Source organism: Chelonia mydas, chromosome 11 (assembly GCF_015237465.2).
Source record: "Chelonia mydas isolate rCheMyd1 chromosome 11, rCheMyd1.pri.v2, whole genome shotgun sequence".
Taxonomy (NCBI): Eukaryota; Metazoa; Chordata; order Testudines; family Cheloniidae; genus Chelonia; species Chelonia mydas.
In genome coordinates, this window is record NC_051251.2 from 4,477,289 (window position 1) to 4,502,943 (window position 25,655).

The 25,655-nt window shown below is 46.5% G+C and overlaps 2 protein-coding genes and 1 long non-coding RNA gene across 7 annotated transcripts in view; 1 reads left to right on the forward strand and 2 right to left on the reverse strand.

The window, feature by feature from the left end:
* Nucleotides 1–1,875: 1,875 nt before the first annotated feature.
* Nucleotides 1,876–24,401, reverse strand: RPL37A (ribosomal protein L37a). 4 transcript variants are annotated; one of them, XM_043524925.1, is made up of 4 exons: nucleotides 24,380–24,401; nucleotides 6,667–6,795; nucleotides 4,014–4,096; nucleotides 1,876–2,031 (listed from the first exon to the last, which is right to left on the reverse strand). In XM_043524925.1, exons 1-4 carry the CDS (start codon nucleotides 24,380–24,382, stop codon nucleotides 1,968–1,970), a joined length of 279 nt encoding a protein of 92 aa, XP_043380860.1. In that variant the 5' UTR covers nucleotides 24,383–24,401; the 3' UTR covers nucleotides 1,876–1,967. The 4 variants fall into 4 exon arrangements, with proteins under 4 accessions (XP_043380860.1, XP_043380861.1, XP_037768547.1 ...); XM_043524926.1 differs by lacking the exon at nucleotides 24,380–24,401 and adding an exon at nucleotides 16,325–16,346; XM_037912619.2 differs by lacking the exon at nucleotides 24,380–24,401 and adding an exon at nucleotides 8,308–8,458.
* LOC122462272 lies at nucleotides 8,392–14,700 on the forward strand. Its single transcript, XR_006284742.1, has 2 exons — nucleotides 8,392–8,475; nucleotides 14,604–14,700. It is a non-coding gene; the product is annotated as an uncharacterized LOC122462272 (long non-coding RNA).
* Nucleotides 19,051–25,655, reverse strand: part of SMARCAL1 (SWI/SNF related, matrix associated, actin dependent regulator of chromatin, subfamily a like 1) — a 59,450-nt gene continuing 52,845 nt past the window's right edge. For both annotated transcript variants that reach the window (XM_037912173.2, XM_037912172.2), the window contains 3 exons: nucleotides 24,380–24,480; nucleotides 20,255–20,351; nucleotides 19,051–19,364 (listed from right to left, as the gene is read on the reverse strand). In XM_037912173.2, coding sequence (XP_037768101.1) covers nucleotides 19,155–19,364; nucleotides 20,255–20,351; nucleotides 24,380–24,480 — 408 coding nt within the window. In that variant the 3' untranslated portion in view covers nucleotides 19,051–19,154. The remainder of the gene's footprint in view (nucleotides 19,365–20,254; nucleotides 20,352–24,379; nucleotides 24,481–25,655) is intronic.

Below are 25,655 nucleotides of genomic sequence, written 5' to 3' on the forward strand. Positions count from 1 at the left end.
TATATCTTTTTTGAGATGAGACATCTGTATGCAGTATTCAAGATGTGGGCCAACCATGGATTTAAATAAGGGCAATACGATACTCTCCATCTTATTCGCTATCCCTTTTTTAATGATTCCTAACATCCTGTTTGCTTTTTTGACTGCCGCTGCACACTGCGTAGAAGTCTTCAGAGAACTATCCACAATGACTCCAAGATCTCTTTCCTGATTAGTTGTAGCTAAATTAGCCCCCATCATATATATTTCTTTGGGCATTAAAAATCTATTAAAAGTACAGTAGAACCTCAGAATTACAAACCACTCAGGAACAGAGGTTGTTTGTAACTCTGAACAAAATGTTATGGTTGTTCCTTCAAAACTTTGTAACTTAACATTGATTTAATACAGCTTTTAAACTTTATTATGCAGAAGAAAAATGCCTCTTTTAAACATCTTAATTTAAATGAAACAAGCACCGAAACAGTTTATCTTGTCAAATCCTTTTTACACTTTCCTTCCTCCCCGCCCCCCACCCCGTTGCTTACATTTAACACAGTACTGTACTGGCCTTTTTTGCTGCAGCCTGGTTGCATACTTCCAGTTCTAAATGTGGTGTGTATTTGACCAGTCAGTTTGTAACTCTGAGGTTCCACTGTACCTGAATTTAATTCTCCAAACCCTTGGGGCACTGCCTCCATCTGGACCACTGCTCTGTAAGGAGACTGCCTGTCTCAGACTCCTGAACTGCAGCCCCAGCAGTCACGGTTACACAATGAAGTCTTTGGGACTAGGTTCACAAGGTAACCTCACACTGGGAAAGAAATACCTCTTCAAAATTACACAAAAACAGGACAGTGATTGTCCTGTGTGACTATAAACACCTTGGTTTCATCAGATAATCATTTCCTTATTTGTATGCCCACAGAAATAGAGGGATGGTGCAGGTATCCAGTCTATTAGTGGTGACTGAAAGATGGTTCAAACACATGTGACAGCTGGCCCCAGGTACCAAAACATTAAAGTCTGATAATCCAGAAAGAAATTATTTTGAAGTGACTCTTCTTGGCTCTAGAAACCAGAACTTTGTTTTCCTTGCTAGGAAGATGGATCTTTGAACTGGCTTAGCATGAAACTTTTTGTATTTAATTTTCATTATAGCTATTTATAGGATTTGGGAAGATTTGACTAACATTTTGACATCTGAGTACAGCGGCTCACAGGGACCTACTGCCAACCAGGAATGGCAGCCCAAATAGAAAGGCACCAGGTGGCCAATACTGGAGACATTCACAAAGAAAAGGACACAGCATGGGCAGGAGTAGCCCACTGTCAGTGGGATCCAGAGGGAGGACAGCTGCTCGTCACGATTTCAATCCCCACTCCAACTCCAGAAGGATTCTGTCAACAGGGCTTGTTCCCCCTCCATGCTACGGAATGAGCCTCCCCCTGCCCCCGCTAAAAAAAGCAACAGCTGGGTGGGGGCGGAGACACAGAACCTACATTCAGATGCCCACAGCATTTGAGATCTGCCCCTTCTCTCCCCTCCCATTTAAGATTTCCCCAGAGAGACAAGTTACTGATTACTGCTATGTCACAACTGCCATGGTATCCCATTAGAACCTGCCTAAGCTTTTCTTTAGAGCTCTTATAAAAAGATGTACAACACACTGATTCGTTCAACTAAGCACGCAAATTAACCGGAGTGGAATGGTGCTGATTGATTGAGCTACTTCTGATGTTAGTGTCATTAAGAATGACCTGTCCATGACCATAACAAATAGATACAGCATTTGCTATCACTGCCTCCATAATATAGTCTACAGCTAAGCAGATTCGCATCCATAGCGTGGCAGGCCAGATATGATTTTGTACAGAAGAGAAAAAAGGATTCCATTCCACTACACCCTTTTTATTGACAAAGGAATGGTAGAGATTTTCAGACACTGGAGAAGGAAGGTATGAATCGTGGTAACAGGTAGAAGGTTCTACTGGTCTTTCAATTCCTTCAGTCTTCTGATGGCAGATTTGACTGTCACTGCAGAGGTGGTGCTGGAAGAAAAAACCACAGTGTCACTCCTACACTGAAGCAATCAGCAACTGCAGTCCCTGTGCACTCGGTTTATCACCTGAAGTGAAGCGGTTATATCTTAGTCCAAATCCACTTTAATATCTCATGAACCTGAGAACGCAGATCTGAGTCTGAGGTGTACGCAGCTATATTTCTTGTATCTCAACATGAACTGTGCTCTAGAGACATCAGACAATAACTAAAGGATTATCGCATTCTAGCATCGGTGGTCCTAGCTCCCCCAAAGCACTAATAATTCTGAATTTGAGGAGTCTGAGGTTAAATTTAAAAAATCCAAACATGTTCAGGTATGAACTCTACAGTTAAAACACCCAAACAATCTGAACTCTGCCCTGCAGTGATGCCAAAAAGGGAAAAAATAAGAAACCTAATATTTTGTTCTAAAGCAGTGGTCTCCAAACTTTTTACCTCGCATCCCTCCCTTACTTCTGTCTGCCCTCCTGCCCTTGCCCCAGAGCAAGGACTGCGGCTCTGGGAGAGGGGGACGTAGACGGGGTAAGGGCGCCGAGGCTGGGGCCACAGCTGGGGATGGGTTGGCAGCTGGGTCAGAGCGGAGCTGGGGTGGTGCTCCCTCCTCACCCAGCCAAACATTCCTCCACACCCCATTAGGGGTTGCGCCCCACAGTTTGGGGACCTCGGTATTAAGGTCATGTCTACACAAAAGTTGAACCACTTTAACTATACTGACAGGTTTCAGAGTAACAGCCGTGTTAGTCTGTATTCGTAAAAAGAAAAGGAGGACTTGTGGCACCTTAGAGACTAACCAGTTTATTTGAGCATGAGCTTTCGTGAGCTACAGCATCCGATGAAGTGAGCTGTAGCTCACGAAAGCTCATGCTCAAATAAACTGGTTAGTCTCTAAGGTGCCACAAGTACTCCTTTTCTTTTAACTATACTGCTATAGTTAAAGCAGTAAAACATCACGAATGTGTATGCAGTTGTAACAGTGCAAATGTGCTTCATATCCGAGATCTGTACAGCTATCTTTGTAGGGAAGGAGTATAAGCCATACGGGTAAGGCACCTCCACTGCACAGGTTGTGACAATTTACTATTTTGATTAATGGTGTGATATTTCTACCCATAGTTAAATACTGGTATAAAACCTGTATGTAGACGAAGTCTTGATCATACAGTGGTTGGGGAACTCAAAGCTCAGGCAGTACGCACAGCCCCAGAAGGTTCCTAATTTAAAAATCCTGATTGAAGAAATACCGTGAAGAAGGCCATCATGCTACATCATTGAGACTGTTTGCCATCATTTATACAACTCTCAGTGAATAAAAGGCCCTGTTCATGAACACTGAGATCCTACTTATAACTGGTGTCAAACATACAAACATACTGCAACATTCTCAATATTTAAACCTTTTGCTCCCATGGCTGCAGATAATGAAGGGAAGGAAGGATGGCAGTGATATGAACACTATGCCAGAGACAGCCAGTCTGAAATTCTTAGGACTTCCATATGAAAGGGGAAAAGTTCAAGGCTGGTGTTAAGACTGGGGCAGAATTAAGATGGTATAGGGACCTTAAACTATGTATTATCATACTTTCAGATGTTAGGATTTCTTTTAAGTTTAAACTTAATTGAAATTCCAGGGCTTCCAATATTTAACTAACTATGACTCAAATAACTTTTGTTTTGTTAAGACCAGAGAAGACCGTGAGGAAATCAAGGGGGACTTAACAAAAGTGCGGAAAGAGCAGCACAACAGACAAGATTCAAGTCACAAAAGCGAGCTAATTACACGCTGAACAGAATATGAACTTCTCATACTCTGAACTAACTGTAACCATGCAGGGGAAAAGCCTGGGTTCCACTACAACTAACTCAAGGAAGAGACCTGCTTAAATAAGCAGCAGTCATCAGAAAAGCAACAAAAATGTGAACTTTGCTTCAACTACCAGACAACAGAGCCAGTTATTATTTGTTTCCTTACTTATAGGTCCAGGCACCACCAGCTACTGTCTTCATACAGGATCCACAATGCCAGATACCTACAGCTTTCCTCTTCATCTTGGTCTGTAACACAAAGTATTTATATACTTTCAGTTGAAGAAACCAAGAAATCTAGACATCTTTGTTCAGTAAAAACACATGACCTTTCTACATTGCTCCAAAAACACCACAATGGAACTAGGATACAAATGTCAAGGTTTTCACAACTGCAACATTTGCAACCAGGGCCAGAAGAAATAAGACGACATCAGACTTTCCACAGGTCTCTTGACAAAGGCCAAAGAACTTCGGTAATAGCATTTACTCAGGCAGACAGAAATTAAAGCCAGTTCAGCTCCTCTGCTTTATTTCTCTGTTTGGGGGAAAAAAAACAGCTACAGGGGTTTTTTTATATAGTATTTATAACAGTGATAACTGTCTAACTATAGCTATCATTTACTCTACAAGTTGTTTTAGGTTAAGAAAGCCGTTTTAATATTGTGTTCTGCTCATATGGTTGTAAAACTATTTTAGCTTTAACTGATATACAAGCCTACAATGTAGGAAAAGTGCTCTAGTATCAATCCAACTCTGAATGGACAGATACCTACATCATAGAAAGCCACTACTGTAACTGGAACCTTTATTGGAGTCTCAACAAAAAAAAGACTGAATGGGTCTGGGATACTAAACTGCTCTCGCTCTTAGAACTGCTTCCTCCAGGTGAAAGCTGAAACGTACAGCTTGCAGTTCCCATGCGGTATCTATTCAATGCCTTCAAAGCTATCAAACAGGCACATTTCATAAGCACTAGGTTCACACAAAGAATGACCTCAGCTTTCTATTAGCTTTTAAAGTCCAACACTTAAGCTTAGGTACCTATAGCTCAGTACCGAAATCCATAGTCAGCCATTAAAGGTAGAAATCATTAGTAAGCATGGGTGCTCAGCACACCTGAAAATGAGGCCACTTTAACTGCAGGCATCTGAATCTGAAAATTCTGGCTAAATTACTCGATCAAAGAGTGAGTGGCCTTTCAAATTTCTGAGACCTGAATTCAAAACTTTTTTGTCACATACAAGATCTACTCCTGGGGGGAATTCTATGCCATTGCACGTGCATAATTAATGAGCCGTGCATATTTTAAATTTTTTTTTTTTGCACAGAAAAAAGCTTCCGCTGGAAAGTTGATGCAGTTATGCCTTTTGCTAACCGGAGGGTGCTTTGGCACTGGAACAGAGCAGCAGCTCCCGGCAGCTAGGGATGAGAAAGAGCCAGTCTTCTTCACAGTGCCTGTTGGGCCAGGTCAGGAGACATGAGGAGACAGACAGCATGGGGCTGCTGGGAGGGTGAGGGGGAGTCAGTCAGGGGCTCATAAGGGCTAGTGGGGGAGGACATACTGGGCCGAGGGCCGAATGGGTGAGGAGGCACAGGACCAAAGGGGAGAAGGAGGTGCAGGGCCGGATGGGGGGAGCTGGACCACATATGGATGGGGGGGTGGCTGAGTTGGGACACAGAGACACATGGGGATGGGGGAAGGGTGTGCAGGGCCACCTGCGGATGGGGGGAGGGGTATCTGATTGGGGGTGAAGGGACACATGGGTGCAGGGACACATGTGCCTGACTGAACGGGAAAGGCTAGGGGTCAGCCAGAGTCTGCATGGTGGAAGCTCCCTAACAATCCCTCCCCTCTCCCTGCAAAACACCTGTTCCATACTTTTCCCACCCATACCCAACAACCCTCCATGTTCACACCCAAACTCCTTCCCAGCAATTACTTCCCTGTCCCTCAGCTCCTCCATTACCCTGAATCCCCCAAGTCTTTGCACTGCTTCCAAGGGGTGCGGGAAATTTGGTTCTGTATTGTAGTTTAAATGAATTATTACTCAGAGTTCTGTATTAAAATGCCTAGTACGGAATCTATTTGTTACAAAACATTTCCTGAATATTTTTTGTTGTTTGTATTGTTACAGACATACTTGCTGACAGGTATTTTGAAATAAACGACCAAAAATAACTGGAACTAGTGTGATTATTTTCAAATTCTACAAAATTCTGCATATTTTATTGTCAAAATAACACAATATAATGTGTGCAGAACTTTTAATTTTTTGGCGCAGAATTCCCCAAGGAGTAAAGATCCATTAGATGGTTTCATGCCTCCTCCCCAAAATATATAATGCACACAACTGGCAGTCTCACTCAAGAGATCCAGATTGGAAAAACTTGGTATTAATTTGTTTTGCCCAATAATTCTCAAGTTTTAATAACCAGTGATACATGAAAAGTGTATAATTTTACCTTATGACCCTTTATTTGATGCCTAACATTTTCTGCCCATTAGCATCACCATTTAGTGTAGTGAAAACCACTTGAGACCACATTAACCGAATTACCACCAAAATATGTAACTTGAAACGTGGTAAATCTTTTATTTTGAGGTAATATGAAAAAGTAGGAGAGGGAGGGATTTTGCAAGGTATAACCTCACACCTCTGAAAGTTGTGGATTATTCAAACCATGCTTAGGCAGACAGTAATTAACCTGTTATATATTACGAAGTAGAGAAATTCGAAGCAGCAGTCCCATTTGTAAATTTCATTCACTGTAAGACTTTGAGAACTTGCTGGGGGTGAATCAGAGAGGGCTCTTACCTTGCCACAGAAGGAGCAGGTATACTTGGCATGCTGGCTAATTTCAATTTTCTTTACCATTTTCCTGAGGGAAGCACCATAACGGGTACCATATTTACCCACAATCCCAACTTTCTTGGTGCGCTTAGCCTGTCAGGATATAAATCACCATATACATTAGCTTAATTAAAACCAGAGACTGTTTAGCAGTTTATTTAACAGCAGCCAAAGAATTAAAGCAAAGTTATTTGCACACTGCTTCAATCTATTTTCATTAATTATGTAACAGTATTTTTTAAACTTATAGTTTCCACCAAAATCCTGTATAAAATTGTACTGCACTGCAGCTAATTAAAATTTCTCCAATACTTTGGAAATTCAAGCCTATACGAATTATTCCATAGCCACAGCTCCATGAGTACTGCTCTGGTATACAGTATTTTTAGGATCACAAATGTGCAATGACTGCGTACAGGCACATCAGTGTACTTGAATGCAGTCATAGACAGGACTGCGGCCTAAATGAGGATTTCATCATTGCATATCTACAGGGCCTTTCACCAGATATTCTCAGGATCACACTGACAAACAAATTAAATCTTGCAAAACTAAGTACTTTTATCCCCAAGTCAGAAACAGGGAGAAAACTAGAAAAGATTAAACGACTTGCTCAAATTCACATAGCAAGTGAGGGTTGACTAGTCTTGCCATTACCCATCATCTCAAGTTTAAACTTCAAGCCCTTACCCACATCTGAGGTCTCTCCTCTCTCTACACCCATTCCTCATCAGTGCAATCATGCTAGCTTTGATTCCCATGTTATTTCCTTCTGCAACAGTCTTATGCCATTTTTACTGCCCCTGGGCTCAGCATGACATCCCAAACCTTAGTACATCAGGCCCCAAGCTCTCTCATGCAAATCTCTCCTGGAGACCGACCCTCTTTTCCTCTACGAGGCCCACAGAACATGGGTGGAAATCAGAATATGGAGAGAGGAATATTATTCTCTCCCCTAGCTCTCCCAAGGCTACCTGTTTCTGCCCCTCTTCCAGACCCTAAACCCCACAGAAAGGGAACAGCCTCGAGAGCAGCGCCTTGTACCTTGGGAAGCTCACGGCCAGAGCGCAATACAAATGAGCCAAGAGCAAAGCGGGGGAGCAGCACCCCCTGTTTTCTGGCTCTCGGGGTCCCGTCCCGTCCCCCCCGCCACCCTGATCACCGGCCAGCCAGGCTTGGAGAAACACACCGCTGCAGGCTTAACCACCCGCCACCCCGATTCCAGCAGAGGGGTACCGCCCAGCAATGGGGCGGGGAGTGGGGGGTACAGGGAACACCCCCAGCCCCGCATGGGCCTGCAGTTAAAGGAAAGCACCCGCCCCCGCGACTTGCTCCCCCCCGCCCGGGTCTCACCCCTGCCCCTCCCCCTTCAAGGCCCGACTAGAGGCCCGCTCCCTGCAAGGCCCCCGGCTCTGTCCCACCGCCCGCTCCCACCCAGGGTAATCAGGCTCGAGCTGCCCCCCGCCAATAGCCGGCGGCCCGGCGAGCGCAGGCCCCGCGGCACCAGCTCCGGCCTCCGCCGGCGCGGGCCAGGCGGCCAGCAGGGCGGATGGCGGCGGATTGAGCGGGGAGAGGGAAGCCGGCGAGCCGCTCAGGGACACTCACCATCTTCCTGCCGGGCCTGGACGCAAAGAAGGAGCTACTTCCTGCGCATGCGCGATAGCATGGCCCTCGCCGGAAGGAAGGAAGGTTCAAACCACAGGACGGGACTCGGAGCGGGACTGTCTGCACTCTGGGGGGGGTGGGACTCTATCGTCGCCTTTGCTGCACGCTGTGAGTCTCTGCGGCAGAGATAGCGCTTAGCCCGGATGCCTGGGAGTGGATGAGGGACGGTGGGGCCAGAAATGAGGGGTTCAGGGTGCGGGAGGGGGCTCAGGGCTTGTGCAGGGGGTTGGGGTGTGGGAGGGGGTGCGGGCTCTGGGGGGCAGAAATGAGGGGCTCAGGGCGCGGGAGGGGGCTCAGGGCTTGTGCAGGGGGTTGGGGTGTGGGAGGGGGTGCGGGCTCTGGGGGGCAGAAATGAGGGGCTCAGGGCGCGGGAGGGGGCTCAGGGCTTGTGCAGGGGGTTGGGGTGTGGGAGGGGGTGCGGGCTCTGGGGGGGCAGAAATGAGGGGCTCAGGGCGCGGGAGGGGGCTCAGGGCTTGTGCAGGGGGTTGGGGTGTGGGAGGGGGTGCGGGCTCTGGGGGGGCAGAAATGAGGGGCTCAGGGCGCGGGAGGGGGCTCAGGGCTTGTGCAGGGGGTTGGGGTGTGGGAGGGGGTGCGGGCTCTGGGGGGCAGAAATGAGGGGCTCAGGGCGCGGGAGGGGGCTCAGGGCTTGTGCAGGGGGTTGGGGTGTGGGAGGGGGTGCGGGCTCTGGGGGGGCAGAAATGAGGGGTTCAGGGTGCGGGAGGGGGCTCAGGGCTTATGCAGGGGGGTTGGGGTGTGGGAGGGGGTGCGGGCTCTGGGGAGGCAGAAATGAGGGGCTCAGGGCGCGGGAGGGGACTCAGGGCTTGTGCAGGGGGTTGGGGTGTGGGAGGGGGTGCGGGCTCTGGTGAGGCAGAAATGAGGGGTTCAGGGTGCGGGAGGGGGCTCAGGGCTTGTGCAGGGGGGTTGGGGTGTGGGAGGGGGTGCGGGCTCTGGGGGGGCAGAAATGAGGGGTTCAGGGTGTGGGAGGGGGCTCAGGGCTTGTGCAGGGGGTTGGGGTGTGGGAGGGGGTGCGGGCTCTGGGGGGCAGAAATGAGGGGTTCAGGGTGCGGGAGGGGGCTCAGGGCTTGTGCAGGCGGTTGGGAGGGGGTGCAGGCTCTGGGGTGGGGCCACGAATGAGGGATTCAGGGTGTGGGAGGGGGCTTAGGGCTGGGGTAGGTTCTTGGGGGTGCAGGCTCTAGCCGGGAGACTGTTACTTCAGGCAGCTCCTAGAAGCGGCCAGCGTGGCCAGCATGTCCAGCTCCTAGGCGGAAGGGCCAGGGGGCTCTGCCCGCTGCCCATAGGCGCCACCCCTGCAGCTCCCGTTGGCCATGGTTCCCGGCCAATGGGAGCTGTGGAGTCGGGACAGGGGCAGCAGGCAGAGCTCCTGTGGCCACTCCTGCACCTATGAGCCGAACATGCCGGCTGCTTCCGGGAGCCATTTGGAGGCAGGGAGGCTGCCTTAGTCCCGATGTACTGGCGACCGGACTTTTAGCGGTCGGAACCACCAGCGTCCCTTTTTGACTGGGCATTCTGGTCGAAAACCAGACACCTGACAACCCTACCTCACCTACACACACTAGGCAAGCAACAAAAATACAATATTTGGTGGAATCACTGGAACTGTATTTATTTACAGAGAAAGTTCCTATGTAGAATCCAGTCCCTGTGTAGAATCCATTGCTGAATATTGTGGTTCTATAGTGGGGGAGGCCCATCTGTGATGGTTCAATAAACAGCACACTGGGGGAATGGGGTGGATGGGGGAAGGACACGTGAGCACTAGCGTACTCCAAAGAAGCCAAGCGTTAGGTACGCTATCTAGCCAGCTTCTCTGCTCCCACAAAACAGTAGCAATATCAGTCGTGAGGAAGCAGGGAATTTTGAGAAATTCAAGGCAAAGACCAGTAGAAGGAAAACTCAGAAAGAATATAGTAATAGTACAATAATGTGCAACAATATACCAGATTTAATTGTGCCCTTCAATTCTAGGAACAGGGGAATTACAATAGTAGATCATGCCACTTATCCACCTGATCTCATATTTTAATTGACTGTGGCCAATATCCAATGTTGCAGAGGAAAGTACAAGAACACCCACAATGGACAACGATGAAATAACCTACCCCTATTAGTTCGAGGTTAGCTTATGCCCTGAAACAGGAGGGCTTAGATCCTCCTGTATTGCTTCACATGCAGGCAAGCTGTGGCCCTCACTATCATAGAAGCGAAAGGGTCAAAGATGACAACTGGCTTTTTAAAAAGGGCTGAATAATTTTATGACCAATAATATTTATGCAAGAAAAAATAAGGGGTGATCCAACACCAAACCTAAGGCTATCAGCCTCCTTCCACACAAGTGCAGGATTAGCTGTATGGTGTATGTGTTAACCTGTGCAGCCAGCATGTCTGAGGCTGCTCTGATACATCAGATCCTATTTATACAGGAGATTAGCTATATGCATGGAAAACAAGAGGATGGATGATAGGCTATTAAGAAAGAACAAAAGGAAAAGGTGAACAATAGACTTCAAATAAGACCATTCAACAGGAGATGGGTTCATTCCAGCAATGATGTTACATCGTGAATAAATTTAGCCTAATTATACAACTATAATCTAAACCTAGGTGGAGTTAAGAGTACAGGATATAACATTTACAGCAAGTATAGTTGATGAAAAGATGTTTAAATATTTCTCTTTCTTAACCTAACAAAAGGTAAGGGAAAAAAAAATAAGTATATGCAACTAGTACCACAGAAGTGAAGTTCTGCTTCCATGCTACCCCGCCGACAATCACAGGGTTCAATTGCTGCAAAGCATCCGATGAAGTGAGCTGTAGCTCACGAAAGCTTGTGCTTAAATAAATTGGTTAGTCTCTAAGGTGCCACAAGTACTCCTTTTCTTTTTGCGAATACAGACTAATACGGCTGTTACTCTGAAAGCTACCTATGACACTCTTTCAGAATTACCTTCCCTCACTGAGTTTGAGTCCCACACAAAGCATTCAGTCATTCTTTTTAGTCTTACGCAGCTTAATTCTGTAAATCTGTCCTGTGATAATAGGGTTATCTAAAGCCTTCCAACTCACAAAATGGAATTTATTTGCAGCTTGAGTTGGAACGATCCATCATTTGGAAAATATTGTAGAAATGTATTCATGCAGGGATACAGCAAATATCCAGGCAGTAAAATTGATCTATATCACCATGGATTTTATTGGATTGGAGATTTAGCCACAGAATGCAGATTTCTGACTTCATATCCGAAGAGCCCATAAAAAGAAAATGGATAGAGTGGTTAGCTAGTTTTATTTTTAAGAAAATCAAAGAACACAGTAGATACTAGAACAATAAAAAGGGAACAGCAAACTTGCAGTTTTAAGAGACAAAAACTCAATGATAATTTATAACAACTCATGTTACCCCTCCCTCTTCCTCAAAACCAGATTATTAAAAAACATTCTTTGCACCCATTGATCATCAAATCTGTATAAAGGCAAACAGGCATAAGACCTCAGTGTCCCTCGCTCTGATCAAAAATGAGTCCCTGCAGCTCAGAAAGCACCCCACAAATAACTGGGAAATTAACATGGAATTTCTCTCTAACATAAAAATCAGCAACAAAAGAAAAACAAACCAACACCAGCGCCCTTGAGTTCTGTCAATACTCATAATAGGATAATCCTATTTGTTTTAATTAAGTAATGATAGTGATCTGGATCATCTCATAAACTGGGTGCAAGCAAACAATGAGTTTTCTCCCCTGCTAGCCTCCCTCTTCTCCCCCCTCACCAACCCCCACCCCCCCAAAAAAACAAAAAAAAAACGCAGGCCATATTTACAGGCTGGGGGACTCTATCCTAGGAAGCAGTGACTCTGAAAAGGTCTTGGGCATCCGGGTGGATACTCAGATGAGCAAGAGTTCCCAGTGCAAAGCTGTTGGCAAAAGGACTAATGTGGTCCTTGGATGCATAAACAGGGGAATCTCAAGTAGGAGTCGGGATTATATTACCTCAGTATTTGACACTAGAGCAACCATTGCAGGAATACTGTGTCCAGTTCTGGTTTCCACAATTCAAGAAGGATGTTGATACATTGGAGAGGGGTCAGAGAAGAGCCATGAGAATGATTAAAAGATTAGAAGACATGACCTATAGTGATAGACTCCAAGAGCTCAACCTGTTAGTTTAACAAAGAGAAGCCTAAAGGGTGACTTAATCACAGTCTATGTGTATTAGGGATGTACCCACTGAAGGAACCTATTGAAACTATTAAAATATCAGTTAACTGTTTAATATTTTACATCCCTAGTTGGTACCCTGTCAACACGCCATTCTGCGCACTGTCATGGCGATGGGAGGTGGTGGGGGAGGGAGAGACCATCATGTGATCTGGGAGTGTTAAGGTGAAGGGGAGAACCTGTTTGTGGCCAGGAGGTGTCATGGGGACACCAGTTTCCCCCGTCACGTGATCCAGTCTCCCTCGGTGCATCGCGGGATTTTGGCTAGTTCTGGTCACATCCCCCAAGGGCCAGGAGGCGGTGAGACCCACCTAGTAGCAGCCGGACTTAGTGCTCAGCACCACCCGCCCCCTCAGCCCACCATGCCTGCACCCAGCAGCAGCAGCAGTCAGGGACCACCTGGACCCTGAGCAGCTGCCCGCATGGTAGGAGTCTGGACGATGTCCGGAGCTTAGTAGAGTCTCCTGGTGGGGCAAGGGGTCTCACAGGGGGCCAAGGCAGTAGGGGGCAGTGACTGCTCCCCAGGCAGTGGGTTCGTATCTGTGGGGAAGGGGATGTGCCTGGTGGGAGTATCTGTGCTGGCTCCTGGTGGGGAGCGAGGCACCCAGCCCTGGGAGCCAGCGTTGATAGCCTGAGAGCACACCGTGTTCCGTCCGCCCCCGGTCACCACTGTTCCAGACTCCCGAGCCATCGCCGTGCGAGGGCAGCTCAGCTCATCCTGCCCTGGGTGCTGCTGCTGAGGGGGGAGCGGGATGTGGATAGGGAAGAGGCAGATTTGTTAGTGCACGTGGTGTGCTCAGATGTGGGGTTGGGGGAATGACAGCGCAAGTAGGGATGGAAAATGTCACAAAATTATTTTACCAATCTGTTTTAAATGTTAACTGCAATATATTAACAGTAAGACTAATACTTATTGGTTAACCGGTTAATATTTTACATCCCTACTATGTACCTACATGGGGAACACAAATTTGATAATAATGGGCTCTTCAATCTAGCAGACAAAAAGTATAACAAGGTTCAATGGCTGAAAGCTGAAGTTAGACAATTTAACAAGGTTTGTGGTGGACTCTCCATCATTGGAAGTTTTTCAGTTGAGTTTGGATATTTTTCTAAAAGAGATGCTGAAGTTCGAACAGGAATTCAGAGAAACCCTATGATCTGGTTTCAGAGTAGCAGCCGTGTTAGTCTGTATTCGTAAAAAGAAAAGGAGGACTTGTGGCACCTTAGAGACTAACCAATTTATTTGAGCATAAGCTTTCGTGAGCTACAGCGTCACACTAGATGACCACAGCAGTCCCTTTATAATCTACAAATCTATGTGATTTGGTTTTATAATCTATGATTCTATATAATCTCATTAGTTTGATGACAATATGTAATACAGAATTCTTAAAAGTTTTTATATTCAAAGCCATCAACTGCTCATAATTTCTGAAAGTACTTAGAGGGAAGAAAGTCTAGCCAAACTTCCACAAAGTCCACTTTATTAATACACATGGCAAATATGTAGTAATAACACTAACTTCCCAGCATACACAAGAGCTGGAGCTTGGGACACCTCCCCTAACCCTCCAATGACATTTTCATAGAAGAGAAAGGGTTTTTTCCTCCTTTCATAAGAACCTTGTGTAATTTGACATTTTGTCCTAAAACCTGGACGATGTATGGACCCAAACGCATATTTAACACCCAACAAGAATTCAACAGGAGCCTGGAACAGAACAGACTTAAAAGAGATATAGCAATAGGACCGGAGTTGGGATCTTGAAATGGCATTTCTTCTGAGGGGCCATGAAGGGAATGCAGATGTGTATCAGCAGGTAAAGAGTAATAATGAGATGCTGTTCCTGGGTGCAATCCCCATTTCAGGTTTAGTAATTTCAATATTCTCCGAATTTAAACTCATTAGAAATATTTTTGTTGTTGTTTAAATACTTTTTCTTATATAGTGAGCTATTCTGGGGTACGTTTTATACTTTATTATTATTTATATCACAGTTGCACCTAAATGCCCCAACCAGGATCAGGGCCCTGTTGTGGAGTACAGACACGTGGCAAGAGACAGTCCTAACCTGAAGAGCTTACAGTCTAACTAGAAAAAAAGACAAAACCAAGAGCAGGAGAAAGGAAATTATCCAGTGTCATCCCCATTTTACAGATGAAGAATTGAGGACCAGAGTGATTAAGGGTCCTGTTAAGGCAGTGGCTTTTCACTGGGATTTTCCATTGACCTCATTGGGTTTTGGACTAGACCCTAAGTGGCTTGTGCTCAAGGTCACACAGGGAGCTGAAACCTGAGACCTAGGACAGTACCATACCCATACAAACATCCTCCTCCTTCTATTTCAAAAAAGTTTCTCTTCTCCAATTCTTGCATTTTCCAGCTTTTTGCCTTTTTTTCTCCTGTTCGGTTTATTGTGGTTTAGCGAATGGGGATTCCTCTTAAAGGGAAGCAACTGGACACGACCAAGAACTGAGGCCTGGACTTTCTGGAATGCCCTGCTGCCAGTCTCCAACCACAACCAGGCGTACCATCTGTGGGTATATCTATACTTGGAGCTTGGGGTGCAATTCCCGGCTTGAGGAGACGTACCCGCAGTAGCTCTCATCGAGCGGCAGTGCTAAAAATAGAATGTAGCCATGGCAACATGAGCGGCGGGATGGGCTAACTGCCGAGAATGTCCTCACTGGAGATCTTAGGCACGTACTCGGTGGCTACACTCTATTTGTAATGCACTAGCCCATTGAGAACTTGCACAAGTATTTGTCCTGGAGCTGGGACTCTCACCCCAGCTCCCACTGTAAACAGACCTGTTCTGATAACCTGGAGGGTATAACAGGCTGTGTACCAGCAGTGAGCTCCCTTGACCTAATGGCTAAAAGCACTTTTCTCCATGGCTAGATTTTCTTTTCTTTTTAATATAGAAAGGGTAAAGTGAATTTCAAGTGTTCATGAAGAGTCTCAGCAACTCTGCAAAGATCAAGCTGAGATTTTATGAGTCCCATTACAGAGAGAGAGTACACCTCACATCCTTTAATGGGATTGGAGATTTATCAGTGTGTAGATAAAAATAAATTGAGATTTTATGGGAGGCAGAATTCTCCAAAGACGCTTTCAGCAGATTTCTGAAAAATGCTATTTGCCGCTCCTCTCGCGTATGAGAGGAAGAGAATTGTTCTTCTGAGAAGACAAGATTTGTGCATGAAGAATCTCCCCATCCTTCTCACCACTTCCTGCAGCCTACTGATAACAACCCTGTTTCAAATGGGGTCCTGTGGGCAAGCGCCTGGTGTAAAGGGTTAGATGCAAGATGTTGAGAACAATTAGGGAGATATGCCCAACAATGTAATCTAGTGGGGAGAGTAGCTAGGCAGAAACGGCTGGCTGGGCAGTGGTCAGAGTCTCCTACAGTAGGAACGACATTTGGTACTTTTGATCCAATGTCCACCGTTGGACTCTTCTTCCCTCTTGCTTACCACCTGCAAACCTTTAAATCTACTGCCTACCAACTGAAAACCTCTTTTGCACAGTCATAAATGAATCACTTAGACATTGTACCCGTTGTATATGAATCTTGTAGGCCATTTCCATGCTTATGTGATGGCATTTGCAGTCAATGATCCAATAAAACCTTAATTAAGGAAAGCACTGTCATTGTCACTTTGTTCACTTGGCAGAAGACTCAAGCAACAGAATGCTTTTACTATTGTCTGGTAACCATCTGCAGCTAAGCACCCTGTCTGAACAGCAGTGTTAACCCCTGGGAGTGAGAGGCAAAGTGTAAGAACTGTGTGTGTGTGTGTGTGTGTGTGTGTTCCCCTCCACCTTCTCCACATATGGTAACTGGGACATGTATCTAACTGGCATCTTGGCAAATTCATAAAATTGACCCCTATTCATTCTTACATTGCCCACGGCATCATCAATTATACATGCTCAGCCAATTCCTGGGCATCTTCTAGTTCTAAAAAAGGAGGCGGAGAAGAAAGGAACAAGCTGTAATGACTACACACTACTGCAATACAAAGAAAGAAAGATAATTAGGCAAATATCGAGAGCCTGGATTCCTCAGGAGATTAGTAACGAGATAAAGAGCCCGTCATCCCTCGATTGCATCTTCAAGTTTTGCCCAGGGTGATAGCGACCTATAGTTCTAGTCATCTGCTGGTGGTTCAGCGCCCTTGTGAAAGAAATGGGTTCCAATCGGTTCTCAGGGGCTATGTCACAAACGCCACTAGAAAGGAATGAAAGAACAGCGCTGCACCCTGTCAGGCTGCGTCTACGCTGGCCCATTTCAGGATCTGAAAGGTAATTCACCGCCGTTGCGGCACAATAGCAACCGCGGAGGGTGTAGCACCGAGTGGAGCAAGACGTTTTTACCACCAGCCCATTCAACCCTAAATCGGAGCAGCGTTGGACAACGACAGCGGTAAAGACGCCCGAGAAGCCTCCACCACTGCTACAGCAGAGCGGCACTGGGGATGAATTACAGGTCCTAAAGATGCCAGTATAGTAGTACCCTTAGGGGGACATTAAATGCCGATTTGAGGAGTGGTTGGTACACGGCCTATAAGCAAGTGTCCCTTATCAGAGCTAAAGCACTTAAAGGTGCTTTTCTTAGTCACCAAAGAGACCTGAGCTGCAAGTACTATAAATAATTTAAATAAATACTGATGCGTCCAATGTCTCGTGTTTCCTAAGGTTTCAAGGCCCAGATGTGAGACAAGACTCCAAATCAAAGAAAAAGCAGGAGCACGGGGCACTTAGAGCACGGTGGAATAAATTTCTTTTTTGCACAAGTGGCTTAGTCTGAAGTCTGTTTCCTGATTTGTTGTTTCTGCTGTAAACAATTGAGCGCACGCGCGCGCGCACACACACACACACACACAAAACCAGGCACAGTGGAGAGAGAACACAGAGGAAAAAAAGCTTAACAAGAGGCTGTGGCAAAGTGGCCTAAGCCTCTGGTTTTAAATACTAGCCCCATGGTAGTCATGGGTTCAAATCTTGGCAGGATCACATCAGCCCTTCACCATTCCAAGATAGATATATTGAGTTCTAAGCAATTTATTGTATGTGGGTCTTCAGGATGAGATTTAATAACTGCGGTCTGCAGTAATTGCAAATAGATGGTCATTGCATGTTAGCCTAGGAAATTCTGAAAACCTGGGTGCAAGGTCCTGACTGCTCTGCACAGATGATAAAGATCCTATGCACTTGTTGCAGTTCTAGAGATCTGCCCCAGTGGCCAAAATTCCTCCTCTCACTTCTGCTGTGCTGCGCCTCAGATCACGGCTAAGCTGCCACCCTCACATCTCAGCAGTGGCTGCATGTCAGTGGTGAACTACTGTGACAAAGTTCCTCCTCTGCTTTGGTGGGTTCTGAGCTTTCTGGCAGATTTGCTCGCCTCAGAGGTTTACGGCAGTCCTCAGTTTGGCTCCTTTTGTTAGTGGCACAAACCTGCCATTCAGTCGGCTAACTGCATCACTGGCCAGCATGGGGAAAAGGAGAACAATCCCCACAGTTTCTGCTGGCCCACCTAATGGGTCAGGGGACAGGCCAGAGACCTTCCCCTCTGGTGGGACCCACAGTCCAGATCAACTCCTCTTATATCAAATAGGGAGTTGTGGGGATGGGGGGAACCCAGGCCCGCCCTCTACTCTGAGTTCCAGCCCAGGGCCCTGGGGATTGCAGCTGTCTACAGTGTCTCCTGTAACTCCCTGGGCTACTTCCCCATGGCCTCCTCCCAACACCTTCTTTGTCCTCACCACCGGACGTTCCTCCTGATGTCTGATAACGCTTGTACCTCTCAGTCCTCCAGCTTCTTGCGCGCCTCTTGCTCCCAGCTCCTCGCACACACCTCACTAACTGAAGTGAGGTCCTTTTTAAAACCAGGTGCCCTGATTAGCCTGCCAGTCCTAATTGATTCTGGTAGCTTAATAGGCTCCAGGTGTCCTAATTAGCCTGCCTTAATTGGTTCCAGCAACTTCCTGATTGTTCTGGAACAGCCCATTATTTTACTCAGGGAAAAGGGATCCGCTTAAGCTGAGGCTAATATATCTACCTTCTATCACTCTCCTGTAGCCATCTGGCCTGACCCTATCACACTACGTATACAGTATGTAAAGTTCTTTGGGGTGATAATAGTTTGCATTTATATGGCGCTCTGCCTCTTCAAGGCAGTCTGTAGCCATTCACTAGTTCCTCCTTGTGATACTCCTGTGATGTAAACAGGTGAGCATTATTTAAAATAAAACAGGTGTGCAAACTGAGGCCCAGAAGGGAGGTGCCTTGCCCAAGGCCACTTGTGAGTCATTGGCAAAGACAGGATTAGAACTCGGAATCTGCTGACACCCAACCCCCCTTTCGGTGACCCAGATAAGCACCTTGCCTTCTCCTTCCATCCTTTGGGGGGAAAACGCTATAGAAGTAAGACAGTGAATCTTCTCCAAAACCCATTCATGTGTTTTATTTTTGGAAACTCAAACAATACAATGATTCTGTGGGTTTTTTTTTTTTTTTTTTTAAAAGTCTCTCTTCCTTTCTAGTTACTGTCTGTGAAAATAATCTTCAAGACGCTGTTTCTTACATGGACTCGCTGAGCAGGTGTCTGCTCCTGCATCCTGAGAGGCACTCCTGGAGTCAGACCCCTGGCAAGCGTCAGCCGCCTCCACGAGCAAAGCTTCGTCGAGGTTGTCTCCCTGCTCAGAGAAGGTCCTCTGGAAAAGGCTGTAAATGGTCTGCTGCTTTGGGTCTCGCTGTGGAAGTAGAGCAGAGAGGTTCTGCACACACAGGATATTAACAAACAAGCCAAACAGCCAGCGATTATAATTCGGTCACAGCTCCCGTTTCCTTCATGGCTCCCCTGACCAATGGAGAATGGAATTCCAGTATGCGAGGTACCCATGAGAGAACGGCCAGCCTGAACTCAGCTCTGCCGTTGTGCCCTCTGCAATGAAGCCACACATCACCGTTTTCTCAGAGGTGGAGAGAGATGAAGGGGTTGATTGGCAAAATTTTGTGGCCCTTTGCGGAGCAAGGAAAAGCTACTAGAGGGAGCTTTTCCCAGCGAAACTTCTAGAAGAATTTCCCCATGGAGATTCCCTCACAGTGAAGGCAAGGGGGCTGCTCCCATGGATCCTTATGATCTGGGGGAGCTGCAAGAGGCCAGTGAAATACACACACGGAGGTCCTGTGCTCCCTGCCAGTTCTGGTCCCTGGTAGCTCCCTGGCCACGCTACCTAGGTCTCCCAGGGGATGGGGGCTCAGCAGAAAAGTTAATAGATTCTGGAACTGTATTTGCATTACCAGCTGCCCACAGCCTGCCCTGAACCCATCCTCTTTCCCATGTGGGTCCCTACCACATGGAGAAACCTCCACAGGGCCTGAGGGGGTTAGGAAATGGTCCTGCAGAGGCACCAGAGTCTCCTTCCACACAACAAGATTGGGATCATTGCGTGGAGAGTCCACTCCAGCACGGATCGGGGAGGAAGGTGGATGACCCAGCCTATGGCATTTAAAGCAGAACTGGCGCGAGCTCAGATCTTCTCTTCTGTTAACCCGTCACTCTAGAGACATACAAAGCCCAAGTCAGCTTAACTCCTCCCAGGAATGACTCGGGCTGATGTCTCACAGTCACAGCACTTACCTTGTAGAAGTAATCAGTGGCTTCAGCTGTTTCAGAGAAACTGGCTTCAGAAAGACCGGCTTCGCCCAGCACTTTGATCTTCTCTTGAATCATAGGCCTATGGGAAGATAAGCACCAAACATTGCTAGAAAGGAAAGTGGTAGCATTTAAGATGTCCCCAGGGCTCCTTTCCAGGCAGAGGAGCACAGAATCATTTACCATGAGAGGCAAGGTGGGTGAGGGAACCTCTTTCATCGGACCAACTTTTACTGGTGAAAGAGACAAGCTTTCGAGCTTACATTCGTCTGGTCTGGGAAAGGTACCGAGTGTCACAGCTAAATACAAGGGAGTTAAGCCATGTTGCAAGAGACCATTTCCAAGGTGAAGTGGGCAGTTAACACCTCTGCAGGAATACGACAAAGGAGAATTCGTGGGTTGCAGATTGTTGTATGAGCCATAAATCCAGTGTCTTTATTAAATCTGTGATTTTTGGTGTATAGCAGAGTTATCAATTTAAGCTCCCAGGCTTGTCCTCTGAAGGTGTTGTGCATCCTTTGAGGATGAGGACTGAGAGGTCTGATATGGAGTGATCGTTTTGTGAAGAAAAGTGCTTGCCCCTGGGTGATATGGCATTTTTGCCTTTTATCATTTTCCTGTGAAAATTCACTTAAGAGCACAGTGATTGTCTGGTTTTACCCACATAGTTGCTATTGGGTCATTTAGCACACTGGATGAAGTACACAACATGTTGTGATAGGCATGTGTAGGACCCCTGGAGCTTGAAAGGTGTGTGTCAGGGGTGTCAATCATTGTAGCAGTGGAGATATGTCTGCAGGTTTTGCATCTGTTGTTATGGCAGGTGCTGTTGCCGCTATGAGTTGGCATGTCCTGATCTGTGGGGAGCTTGCTTCTGATGATGAGTTTGGTGAGGTTAGGGTATTGGCTGAAGGCCAGCATAGTGAGTTTGGGAAAGATTTCTTTCAGCATGTGGTCCCCACTGAGGATGAGTTGTAATTGTTTAATGATGCCTTGTATGGGTTCCAGTGTGGGGTAGGATAACTAGGGATTTGTAGTTGGGAGGGTTCCCCCCGCCCCTCCACCAATACTGAAGCAGGTTCTCTTTGAGTGTTTGAGTGGCCAGTTCCATGATGTGATCTACTTTTCTGGTGGAGTTTCCTTGCTTAGTAAAGGCGATTTTAAGTGTGTAAAGGTGTGTGTCTCAGACTTTCTCCTTGGAGCAAATTCTGTGGTATCTGACTGCCTGGCCATAGATTTCTTGGTATACTGGGGGTGGTTACTGGTTCTGTGGGTTTCTTGTATATAGTTGTCTGTAGGGTTCCATTGTTGAAGCTGATCATGGTGTTCAGGAAATTGATGCTGATGTGGAAATGGTCTAGAGACAGTTTGATGGATGGGCGTGACACTCTGTGCCTCGGGGGAACACCCTGCACCCCCATGTTCATCCTTATAATATGGTTGTGTGGTATCCAGTGCAAAGTTTGTCATGTCGGGTGTCTTCAGAAGGCTCATGATACACTGAGCATTGTTGTTATGGTGATGTTATAGTAACTGTTGTTATAGTAATGTTCTCGTAATTTTACAGGTTGTAATTTCATGTATATAGTTATGAGGCTGAAAATGTGTCCTCATGGCTTAAAACAAGCCCAGGCAAAACTCTCCAGGAACAAATGGGCAGTTCATACCTCATCAGGGCATGTATAGGACAAACCCAGCCCAGCCTCACAGGAACAAAGGACACTGGCCTAGGCAGTAACAAAGGATCTGTTGGACTCTCGAACGAATCACCCCGCTTCCCTTGGTCAGTTTGGGACTACAGTGAGGTAAGGCTCACCTGACCCGGGATTGGGGGGGGCAAAGCCAAAAGGGAAGAAAGAACATGACAAAAGGGAGAGACGTTTGCCATGTTTTTCCTCTCTCTTCCACCTCCATCTCCAGACACCACCACCAAGCGACTGAAGCGCTGATCAAAGGGGAGAGCCTGGCTGAAGGGCAACCAGATAGCCTGTGGTGAGACGCATCTAAGTTTGTAAGGGCACTGAAAGTGTTAAGATCAGTTTAGAATGCATTTTGCTTGTATTTCATTTGACCAAATCTGACTTGTCGTAGTTTGACTTATAATCACTTAAAATTTATCTTTTGTAGTTAATAAATTTGTTTATCCTACCTGAAGCAGCGCGTTTGGTTTGAAGCATGTCAGAGACTCCCCTTGGGATAATAAGCCTGGTACATATCAATATCTTTGTTAAATTGACAAACTCATATAAGCTTGCAGTGGGCATAACTGGACACTGCAAGACAGGTTCCTAGGGTTGTGTCTGGGACCGGAGACATTGGCTAGTGTCATTCGGTTGCACAATCCAAGCAGCGGCTGGCCAAAAGTGCTCACTCACGTTACTGGGAGCAGCTTACATGCCAGAGGCTGTGCATGAACAGCCCGGGAGTGGGGGTTTTCATAGCAGAGCAGCGTAAGGCTGGCTCCCAGAGTCATGGTTTGGAGCGACCTAGCAGATCACCGGTCCAGATAACACCGGGGAACATCACAATGGGCGGTGGTTGTTGAACTTGTGGTGGAAATATATGAGGGAGTTTAGGTCATCTGTCCAGAGGATGAAAACATCATTGATGTATCTCAGGTATATCATTGGTTTTGTGGTGTCATTTACCATGGGGCAATGAAAAAACATTGTCTTCGGAGTATTGAAATGCACCAGCCCTTTCACCTTAGGATAGACCCCATCCTTGCAGAGCCAGTTCTAGTAACCAAAGTCAATTTCACTATGTTGCCTTCTGTTTGTATGCACACACCTAGAATGCTGTGTTAAGTTTTGGGCACCTCAGGACCAGAGATATTAAATAGAGGCATTCATAAAAAAGCAGTAGAAAGGATTAGAGGGGCTAAATGGACTGATCTGGATGTAAAGGTTGAGAGCTAAATGTGTGCAGTGTAATTAACTGACAAATAAGAGGATGTGATTGCAGTCTACAAATATTTGGAAGGTGTAAAGATCAAGGTGGGAAAGTGGTTCCACAGGGTGGTACTGGGAGCAACAGGTTCCATTCCCACCTCCAATTCCTAGGATTTGCAGCACATGACAAGAAACTATAAAGAAGTGAACATCACCTAGCGCAATTAATGACCCTTCATTAATAAAATGCCCTCATCTCTCCTGGAGTTGGCATGGGTGGGTGGGCGGATGAAAGGATAAGTATGTCCTCTTCTGAAAAGCATATTTCCTTTCAGTCAAGCACCAGTGGTTGCATGGGCCACATTTCACAAATAAAAAGGAAAATTACTGTCATTAGCTTTCCTTGAAATGTGGGCGACATGTCAGTTTCCAGTTCCTCATGATGCAAGGCCGTAATTATTTGCAATCATGATATTCTGGGAACTGTATAAGTTCACTTCAACTCATTTGCGCTTTCAGATGAGGTAATGGAAAGATATAATTTCGGACATTCAACGTACCATCTGGTGAATCGTTTTCCTTCATCGATTGCAGGCCCTTTCCCTCAAAACACAGAGGATTTCCTAGATTCCCTCCCCATCGCATTATACTCCCATAGCCCCACATCCCACCAACCTTCCCACAAGCCAAAGAAGGATGGATTGAGTTCCCACTGGGGCACGTCAACGTCCCTTCGTGAGCTGGTCAGACGGCTTTGCTGATGAGCGACATGAGAGGAAGCAGAGCAGGCTTCCTCCGTGTGCCCAAGAACTCAGGACCCAGAAAGTCGTATGGGCCTTATCTCTGCTGAACACCCTCAGTCCCCGCTAACTTCACTTCTCGGGAACTCTCAGCGCCTGTAATACTCCGTGTTGCAACCAAGCAGCAGCCAAACTTCCTCTCAAACTTCTCAACAACCACTCTTTGCCTGATAAATAGGTCTGTTTTACTGGCTTGTCACCCTCAGTGACAAGGCCAGATTATTAACAAGACTTTGCCCTTCTAGAAAGCCTTACCCCAAGGCAAATATCACTCCTCCCAGTACCCTGAGAGCACGTTACTGCCACCCCCATGGTACAGAGAAGGAGTCAAGCACAGAGAGGTTAAGTAACATATCCCAAGTCACACAAGTCCCAAAGAGATAGATGAAGAGTTAGACTGAGTCCTTTCCACTCCCTACCATAAGTAGTCATCTGCTGTGCCTTTAGCCACCAGGTAATGAACGTTAACAGAACTGGTTTGTCCAATTCGATGTGCCCGATCTTCTGCTTGGATCAAAACCTGTATTTAAATAAACAGAGAAAGCACAGTGAAACAGTGTAACACACAAGAATTTACGAAACCGGCCCCAGGAAATAAGAGACCTATTTTTCCTGATGCTTAACTACTCTGATTTGTACCCTATTAGCACCAAGAGTCCCCAGCTGAGATCAGGGCCTAGCAGAGAGCCAGCCCTGCCCGCCAAGAATTTATAACCTGAACAGCCAAGCTGCAAAATGGGTGGGAGGACGGAAGGGTTATTTCCCCCTTTTACACGTCAGGAACTGAGGCACAGAAAGATGAATCAACTTGCCTCATGTCACCCAGTAAATGTGGCAGAGCAGAGATCTGAGTTCAGATCTTAGTCCCTGGCCAGCACCTGAACCCCAAAGATCAACCTTCCTCTCAGACATTTTCCTCTGATGTCCTCTAAACAACCAGCTGCTAAAAGAATTCCCTAGAGAAAGCTTCTCAGTTTCCTGCATCATCAGAAGTGTGTGCGTGTGTGTGGGATTTGCAATTAACACCATGAACAAACAAATACTCATACAGTTTTTCTGAGGCATATGGGGGCTGTTGGAATTCCAGTCCTGCCGGTAACTGATAATTCAAATGGCACACTGTATTCAGAGGGCCCTCAAACAGCTCCACAATTTGTATATATAAAGATCATTTACCGAACTGCCACTGCCTTAGGGGAGGAATGCATCAGCTGCTTAATGGCGCACAGCTGTGCGACTCTGCAGTTTAGAGCAAGAAGTGAAATAGAATGAGACGTGGCGTGGCCCAGTGGATCGAGCACTGACTGGGATTCAGGAGACTTGGATTCTATTCCCAGCTCTGAAACTGGCCTGCTGGGTGATACTGGGCTAGCCACTTCGCGGCTCCGTGCCTCAGTTTCCCTATGTGTATACGGGGCTAATGATACTGACGACCTCCTTTGTAAAGTGCATCGAGAGCTACCTGGTGAAGAGTGCTAGGAGAATGAGGTATTACTATTATCCAACTCAAATGGCTGGTGAATAGTAGGCAGGCAGGATGGAATCTGGGCAGGGATCCAGGCTTAGTACCCCGCCCTCTTGATTGATTGATTCCTCAAGGAATCAATTCTGAAGCACTTAGATGAGAGGAAAGTGATCAGGAACAGTCAGCATGGATTCACCAAGGGCAAGTCATGCCTGACTAATCTAATTGCC

What these genes read in the sequence shown, in the direction of transcription:
- RPL37A (XM_043524924.1), bottom strand. An exon ending in CCTGCTCCTTCTGTGGCAAG is followed by an intron (nt 4,097 to 6,666) that starts GTAAGAGCCCTC and finishes TTTGTGTTACAG; the next exon opens with ACCAAGATGAAGAGGAAAGC. An exon ending in GGTGGTGCCTGGACCTATAA is followed by an intron (nt 2,032 to 4,013) that starts GTAAGGAAACAA and finishes TTTTTCTTCCAG; the next exon opens with CACCACCTCTGCAGTGACAG.